The sequence below is a fragment of the Choloepus didactylus genome, chromosome 18 (assembly GCF_015220235.1).
Source record: "Choloepus didactylus isolate mChoDid1 chromosome 18, mChoDid1.pri, whole genome shotgun sequence".
Taxonomy (NCBI): domain Eukaryota; kingdom Metazoa; phylum Chordata; class Mammalia; order Pilosa; family Megalonychidae; genus Choloepus; species Choloepus didactylus.
In genome coordinates this window covers 56,838,388-56,847,575 of record NC_051324.1, presented here as the reverse complement: position 1 = coordinate 56,847,575, position 9,188 = coordinate 56,838,388, and the positions used below count along the sequence as shown (strand labels likewise).

Genomic DNA, 9,188 nt, shown 5'->3' with positions numbered 1-9,188 from the left:
TCCCTCTGACTGACATCTTTATCAGCCAATGCCTTTTGCGGCTGACAAAGCGCCTGCCCCCGGGAACTGGGCGGGGCGAGAGGTTGGAATGGCAAACATTTCTGCCAATAGCGAGGAGGCTTCAAAAGCTGCAGGCACAATAGCCAATGAAGCGAAGGAGCGGTTCGAAAGGACGTGTTAGGCCGCCAACGGCCGGAGGCGCTGGTGGTCCCGTGGTTTCCGTTCCGAGGGGGCGGGGTGGCGTCGCAAAGGGAAGGTGGTGGTTGTTGGTGCCCAAGCAGGTTTGAAACTGGGGGTCGGGCCTGGTCGTCGTTGTCTGTCGTTGAGGCCTTGCTAACGGCTAGGCCGTCCTTGCCCGCCCCTGCCCCGCCTCCTTTCGGACCTCTGGGTCCCAAGCCCGGCATCCCGTCTGCCTCGCCCCGCCCTCCCCCGCTTGTCGCTGCCACCTGCCGACCCGGCCCCCACTGCGGCCCCGCTGCCGCCACCATGTCCCTGCACGGCAAACGGAAGGAGATCTACAAGTATGAAGCGCCCTGGACCGTCTACGCCATGAACTGGAGCGTGCGGCCCGACAAGCGCTTTCGCCTGGCGCTGGGCAGCTTCGTGGAGGAGTACAACAACAAGGTGGGCCGGGGAGGCTCGGAACCCAGCTGGCGGGGAACAGGCCCTGGGAGCGTCCTTTGCGAGCTGGAGCCCAGACTCCAGAACCCTCCAGAACTGTGGAGCGGTTCCTATGTGTGTGGCCTCGTGCTGAGGGTTTCGTACGCATTTCAGTTGTGGCGGCACTCCTGTGTTATCGGGAGTGTCGTTATCCCTACGCGACTGGTGGGGAAACTGAGGCATGGTATTGTGACTTTCCTGAGTCAGACAGCTGTTTCGTGACGGAAACAGGTCTTAAACCTGAGCTTACACGAGCTACGCCATTTATCCCTCCCATTCCATCCCCTCCCCTCCCCTCCTGCCGCATTGCTTCAGTTGGGGGTGGGGGGGTGGGGGAGGGAAGAAGGAGTGATGGCTCTGAAGAAAATGCAAGCGCTTTGGTGGGTATCTGTTCTCTCCTGGCCGTACTAGATTCCCATTAGGGCTATTTATTGCACAGGCTTCCTCCCCCAATCCCCAACCCCCAACCCCAGATACTGTTCATGATTCCCAGTTCTAATGCCAGGAGTGCCATCGCTGTTGCTGCCTGATGTCCATCCTCTCCAGAGTGATCTCTTTTTGGAAGTATTGGCCCATGGCCACAATCTCTCCTTTGTTTCCTGAATAAGGGAGGATGATACTTTGTGTTATTTTATTTTGGCTCCTTTCATGCTAATACAGGTGAGTAACCTTAAGTAGTAAGTCTTTTGGACATCATCAATTTGAGAATCCTTCATAGAAGCATTGGTAGGAGGAGGAAGCTTTTACGTTAACAGTGGAGCATGAATTTATTTTGAAAGTTGTTGAATAAGTTAGGGGGGAAGAATTTTCTTTCTTTTACCCCTTAATCTCCTCCGTTTATTGTTATTTGAGTAAAAGTTGCAATCACTGTCAGTGGTCAGAACTACCGAAATCCTTGTCTGGTGGTATTTAAAGCCAATACTCCTGCTTCAACCATGACATCGGACTTAGGAAGAATAAAATTGGACAGTGACAAGCATGGTGCCTGGGGTAAAAAGCCACGTGGTCTAAGCTTGGGTCCTTTCTGGTACATTGACTGGCTGGGGGGCATTGCACAGGTCAATTTTATTTTGATCCACAGTTTGCATAGGAAAGGGGTTCTTTTTTACGTCTCAAGATCCTGTAAAAAGTATTTGAATATTTTAAGTTTCTTTTGTTTTTCAGGAGCACATGAGTTTCTCTAGAGTAGGTTTTGACTTTTTTGGAATCCCCTTTGAGAAACTGATGAAAGTGGTGGACTTGCATTGCCTAAACATTGCATGTAAACAATTTACATACAAACCCCAGGAAGTAAGCACTGATGCTCAAGTCTACCCATTGCCCAAAGAAAGCCGTGAGTCCTGAGTAAGACATACCTTTATTTTCTTTTCTCTGAGGCCTCTTTATTCCTTATGACTGGCCCATATTGGACAGCAGAGGTGAAAGTGGATTTTGAGACCCTGATGTGGAAACTGTGTTAGTAAAATTAAGACCATTAGAACTACTGTTTAAGGATACAATGTTTTTTTTTTTAAAAAAAAAAAAGATAAAATATGTTCTCCAAAGGGCTGGAGTATTTTCAAACAAGTTGATGTTTTATTCTTGCACTTTTTTTTCCATGGTCAATTTGGCAAAAATAGTAGTTCTGTTTCTAAGAGGGAAAACTGAGGCGCGGGCTGCCAGTGGAATCTGTGGTGTAATTAGTGTCAAACCTCAGTGGCAGGAACTCGGCCCGTTTGTCCTTTCCTTCAGGAACTTTATGGTTCACCTTCTTTGTACTGGGCACACACAGTAGTGAAATGCAAGCTAATAATCCCAGTAGTAAAAGGATAAGCAGTTACCTACATCTTAACTCATTTACATGATGTGGTCAGTGCAGGATCTTAAAACTATTTTCATGTCTCCACCGATAGGTCAGGGCTCTTAACTTTTGTGTGTGTGCCATGGTCACCTTTGGCAACCTGCAGTCTGTAGATCCTTTCTCAGATTATGTTTTCAAATGCATAAATTTACAGGAATACAAAAAAAACCTAATTATATTTAACTACAGTTATCAAAAACGTTTTTTTAAAATGCTGAAAAAGTGATATGTACTTTTAAATTAACTAACTTCAGTATGTGATGTAATTGTAACTAATTTTGAAGTAGCAAAGAGGGTAAATAGTATCTCAAGATAGGTTTAAAACTAAAGTGAAAAAATAAGTGGTTTCTGTTGGTGACAAAGTCACACTGCTAATGCTGTATATGCCTCCATTCCTTATAGAAGGAAATGCTAAATTTCAGCTAAAGGTTAGTGAAAATGCAAATGTTAAGTTTCCAGTACAAGTTCATGGACCCCAAGTTAAGAACCTCTGATGCAGAGGTTATGTGCCTAGGGGATGGTGGGCAGTAAATCCCACTTTAAAGCAGTGGTTCTCTGGTTAAGTTTTTGAGAAACCCTGCCATGGAGGTGGCACACTTTATAATTTAGAGTGATTTAAAGGTTGTTGGTTGGAATTTTCACACCTTTGGTTCCTGCTTGTGGCGGATAGTGATTGCCAGCAGGAGACAAAATCATTGGACACCTGGCAAACTAATATTGATGAAAAGCTTGGGAATGGCTTTTTTGGTGTGGAGATAGTAACTATAAGAAAACATGACTATAAATTTTTAAATTTTGACTTAATGTAATTATATTTTCCTATAGTAAAATTGTTCCTATTTGTTGGATAGAAGGAACTCTGTTAGCATTTCAGGAATAACTTGACTTCCAGGTGTTCCATCATCTAGAGTCTTTCTTTTACCCCTTAATCTCCTCCGTTTATTGTTATTTGAGTAAAAGTTGCAATCACTGAATATATATGTTGACAGAATAAAGAAACAGATTCTGTCAACAGATTCAGGAGGCTGGCGGGAGGGGGTGGCAGAATACAGCAGCACTGGTGCTGGAGCAGTGGTTCTCTAAATTTTAGTGTGTGAGAATCCCCTGGGGACTCACACATTCCTGGGCTCCATCCCTGAATTTAACAAGCAATGCAGGTGATTTAGACACAGGTGATCCAGATTGCACTCTGAGAACATTGTTGTCCTACAGTTACTTTGGTGTCTACTGACCAGAGGCAGGAATTGGATCTTTTTGCATCTACATGCTTGGTTCTGCCCTTCCATCCAATTTCACCCATGAAAAAAGCTCCATTACCAGATAGCCTCTTTGAAGATAGCCCCGGTTCAGTTCTCAGTCCTGCCACTTTCCAGTGGTGTGTGACCTTGGGCAAGATAACCTCTGTGCCTCAGACTTCTCATCTGCTACCAAAATGAGGGCAGTGAATACTAAGTGTATCTACTTTATAGGATTGTTATAAAGATTGATTTAATATATGTGATGGGTTTAGGAACTCTGGCATGTGGTAAGCTGTCCGGCGCTCTCTCCGCCCCGCCTCGAGTCCCCGGTCGGCCGGCGATGGGGACCAGAGAAATAAGGGGAGAGAGGGTGCGGACAACGTCTTACCCGGAGCACTTGTGATCACTCAGGACTCGCGGTGGTAAAGCAGATAACTTTTAATGGGACTAGGCAATCATCATCTTTACAGGTTCCACCCGGGGCGAGACACCTCGGGGGAGAACAACCTCGATGCGGCCGTCAGGTACGGCTCCTTGTGGGCTGTCTCCCCGAGCTTTGCCCGGGAACTTTCTTATAAACCTTGCGTGTATCCAATGGGCTAACGCCACGCACACAAGCATGATTGGTGAATACAGCGGGTGGTTACATACATCAGAAGCCGGAAGCAGGATGTGGGCGCCATCTTGGCACCACTCGATGGGCGGGGGGACTTTGGAGCAGGTTTACAGCGCATGCGCTATGCCCGTCCCGGGAGACGGCTCTCCACATCTCCCCCTTTATTATTTATATCGACCCAGTGTCCCCAGTGATGAGTGTGCTCCCGTGAACCCAGATGGCTCACAATTTGTTCCGGTGCTTTGGGGAGTCTGGACTAGGTCTCAGCCATTTAGCGGCGGAGCCTCTAGCACCGACCAGAATGCTCACCTCATATGGAGACAGGAGAGTCCGTGAGCTGGAAACAACATGACTCTCCCTGCAGTGCTTTGCCTTGCAACTGGGGGACAAAGGCGGGGGCAGGGATAGCATTAACCAGAGTCGGAGGCGTCACTAGGCGTCCCTATGCATTGGCTAGAGTCAAGTCTGGCCACAACTATGACTCTGCCTTAGGGACCTACCTGAGACAAAAATTATGACTGCTGGCGTCGCCCGTTATACCCGGGACACAGCTGCGCGCTTAGCTACAAACCTCGCTCCCGAGTGCCCCGCCCGAGGCGGCCAGGATGGGGTATGGCCATCAGAATGGTCGCTGTTGGGGGTATCAAAGGTGGAGGACATAGCCATCATAGTGGTAACACGGTACTGCCGCGCTTGAAACAGGCGTTCTAGCAAAGATTTAACAATGACTAATCCCACCAATGGTCCCACCATCAAGAGAATCCAATTAGTCAAATTGGGCCAAGAGAACCAAGAGGTGACTTGGTCCCACAGATTTTTTACAGTCTCGCCCAGTGTGGAAAGGTCGAAACTAACAGGCTTCAATTTCCTAATGTTCTCAAGTCCCTGAAGGCCGGAGGCTTGGTCCAATGGCCCAGGCCGTATGTTCGTTGGCGTTTCTGACAGCTGCTCCCCGGCCTCCCCAGGTGATGCCACGGTTCCCACCAGTCTTTCCGGAACCCACACTGGTTGACGTCCTGGTTCCTGGGGAAAAACACAAACAGAGCCTCCGGCCCAGCCGAGCACCGGGTCAGGGCCTTTCCACTGTGACGTGGAGGGAGCGATATGGCCCTTAACAGTCTCCCATATAAGGACTAGAATCGGGTCCAAACAGACACCCGTTTGGCGCGCTCGGTCTATATCACGACCAAGTTTCATCCAAGAGGGCAGATTAAGGCTGCCAGAACAAGGAAACCAGGGGGCAAAAGTGGCCACATCATCAAGAAATCGCTGGAGAGAACTTCTCTTAATTGAGATACCCCGCTGTTTCAAAAGGGTCTTTAAGGGGGTTAATAGGGGTGAACTCCCAGACTGCCCCATGCTTGCAGTCGGCACTATCTCTTAATCACTCGGAGAGCTCTTCCGAGTCCCCGGGGCTACCTGAACGCCCACGGGCCCTAGTCCTCGCACGAAAAAAGGGGGTGCTTACCTTCTCGCGGTGATCAGTCGCGGAGGTCAAACCACGGATCCCGGGAGCACGTCTCCGTCGGGTCGAGGGGAACGCGAATGAGTTCCCCGTACGGGCCACCACTTGTCCGGCGCTCTCTCCGCCCCGCCTCGAGTCCCCGGTCGGCCGGCGATGGGGACCAGAGAAATAAGGGGAGAGAGGGTGCGGACAACGTCTTACCCGGAGCACTTGTGATCACTCAGGACTCGCGGTGGTAAAGCAGATAAACTTTTAATGGGACTAGGCAATCATCATCTTTACAGGTTCCACCCGGGGCGAGACACCTCGGGGGAGAACAACCTCGATGCGGCCGTCAGGTACGGCTCCTTGTGGGCTGTCTCCCCGAGCTTTGCCCGGGAACTTTCTTATAAACCTTGCGTGTATCCAATGGGCTAACGCCACGCACACAAGCATGATTGGTGAATACAGCGGGTGGTTACATACATCAGAAGCCGGAAGCAGGATGTGGGCGCCATCTTGGCACCACTCGATGGGCGGGGGGACTTTGGAGCAGGTTTACAGCGCATGCGCTATGCCCGTCCCGGGAGACGGCTCTCCACAGTAAGCAATATAGAAATGTTAGCTATTACTATTTAATCATCATCACTGTACCTGTAGTTGAAATATAAACATGGAGAATTGTCTGGGTGTTAGGTAAATTTTACTTTGTATTTTCCAGAGGAATGGGGATGTTAGGGCTGAAGGATACCTCAAAAGGTCATTGTATTCAGTTTCCTGCCTTTGGCCAGGTTTTAAAGACCCGAGGGAAAAATTCCCATCATCTCTTTTGACCCAGCCCATTTTGTGGGCTAGCAGCTTCTATCTCTGACTCCAAGTACTGTAATATATTAGTTTAAGCACATTTTCTCCAGTTCTACCTGGCTTAGACATGATAAAACTTGGTATTTCTTTGGCATTTTGGTAATGTTAGTGGTCTTTAGGCATTTCCCTTCTTTTGTGGGGAAAAGATGGTAGCAGTTCCTGGGCTTTTGATAGACTCACTTGCATGTTTCAGGGTTTGGTTTTGAATAAACTTGGCAGAGTGGGATTTATTTTTGACCCCAATGTTTAGCAAGCTGACCACTTGGGCTCTAAGATTTAGCATCTAGAGAACATTTTTGAGGTTCTGGGGAGAGAGGCTATAGGTGTACTTGATGCTGTTTGAAGAATGCTAGTGGTGAATCTTTATATGACAGACCACCCTGTGCTTGAAAGACCTGTGGGGTGAATGCTTGCCTTTCAGCCTGGGTTAATTCCTCTGGGATTCTTAATGTGGAGTTACTTTATATATTTGGTACTTAACTATTTGACTCTAATCCATCATTTTTCATTTCTCGGTATTGATGGCAGTCCTTGAAGATTCTTATTCATTTGTTTATTCAGCAGATACACATTGAGCCACATACGCATGTGTTTAGGCACAGTACTGCTACTTGGTAGCCTTTAATAGTCTTTGTTAGACATTGTGAGATTGGCAGCGAAAGAGTGTTTTAGCATCCCTTAGTGTTCTAGTTTGCTAATGCTGCTGTATGCAAAACACCAGAGATGGATTGGCTTTTATAAAAAGGGGGTTTATTTGGCTATACAGTTACAGTCTTAAGGCCGTAAAGTGTCCAAGGTAACACATCAGTAATCGGGTACCTTCACTGGAGGATGGCAAATAGCATCCGGAAAACCTCTGTTAGCTGGGAAGGCACGTGGCTGGCGTCTGCTCCAAAGTTCTAATTTCAAAATGGCTTCTCCCAGGACATTCCTCTCTAGCAAGCTTGCTCCACTTCAAAATGTCAGTCATAGCTGCAATGAGTTCAGTCTCTTTGAATCAGCACATTTATATGGCTCCCCTGATCAAGGCCCAGCCGGAATGGGCAGGGCCACGCCTCCATGGGAGTATCCCACCAGAGTCACCACCCACAGCTGGGTGGGGCACATTCCAAGCAAATCTAATCAGCACCAAAAGTCTGTCCCACAAGACTACATCAAAGATAATGGCGTTTGGGGGACAAAATGCATTCAAACTGGCACACTTAGTATTTTTAATAGGTACTTAGAGTTTTGCAGTGCTCCAGCCAAACTTTTATCTCCCTGACCCAGACTTTCAGCAATGGGGATTAAAAACATAAAACACTTCTGGCTTTAACTTCCTCCTTTTTTCTAGATAGTGAGAGGACTAATTCCCCTATGAGACCACTGGATAAAAGTGCTGCTGCGTTTTTCCTTTTTGACCTAACTTTGTTCCTGTAGACTTTACTGGAGATGCTCCAAATTGAACAAGGGACAGCTCTCTGTTATGTAGGTGGTCTGGTGTGCCTGAGGCCTTGCTACCAGATCTGACTGGTTAGCCTTTGAGCCAGGAGCCAAGTGGGGGCTGTGCCAGTTCGTCTTAAAGTTTGACAAGGCAGGGCCATAGACATCGCAGAAATTGGCTGATCCACAATAATCCGTCAGGATTATAGGCTTAAAGAAGGGACAAATGGAAAAGACCAAGAGAAGCTGCTTTATAGTCTCAGAATTTTCTTTAGCTGATTTTGGTCATTTCAACAGTTATGGAGAAATGGAGTGTTATATCGATTTAGATAACTTAGGGAAGAATACATACACACACACACACACACACGCACACACACACAGGCCCGTATACACATTTATATGCATCCCTCTTCATGTTCTGATACACAGTGTGTATTAAAGTAGATATTACAGTTTCTTCCCTCAAGGAGCTTATAATCTTAACAAGGTAGATATGACACCTTATATTTTATCTTATTTTATTTTACTATAAGGTTGGGTAATATGAGCACTAATTTTTGGTCTTTTTCATGAAAGTAATAAAAGTGAAAATGAAGAAGATGTGGTCATGCCTCAAGGGGTAGATATTATGTATTACCTGCTTGCTCTTTAGGAGACATCTGGCAGTGATGTTCATAATTTAAAAATAAGTAAAAATGATCTTGCTTACACATATTGGGTTAAAGTGTTGTGAAATAATAATTACAGAAAGGCAGTGGGAAATAAAAGAATTTTAGCAGGAGGACAGGGCAGACCATGGAGAAAAAAGTAGAGGAGCCTAAATGTTGACAAGATGATTAAAATCAGACTTAATCTTTCCTTATGCTCCCACAATATTTGAGGAAAGATGGCAGTATAATGAAGATTAAATGGGTTTAAGAAGATGCTAAGAAAGGTCATCTGTGGCTGCAGATTCCAAATCACGGGAATTTGGAGCACAGTTTTCCAAAATAGGTGGCTCATTTCTGATTGGTGAAATCAACAATCCTTTGTTTGGGACAGTGGGAATAGTGTGCACAGGCTGACAGCAGGAACTTCCCCAGGCCATGTTTGACACCTTGG

The 9,188-nt window shown here is 46.8% G+C and overlaps 1 protein-coding gene across 1 annotated transcript in view; it reads left to right on the top strand.

Moving 5' to 3' along the window:
• Positions 1–240: 240 nt before the first annotated feature.
• The window catches only part of DCAF7 (DDB1 and CUL4 associated factor 7), a 32,211-nt gene continuing 23,263 nt past the window's right edge, over positions 241–9,188 (top strand). Inside the window, exon 1 of the mRNA XM_037809139.1 lies at positions 241–624. Within this exon, the coding sequence (XP_037665067.1) occupies positions 487–624 (138 nt within the window). The 5' untranslated portion in view covers positions 241–486. The remainder of the gene's footprint in view (positions 625–9,188) is intronic.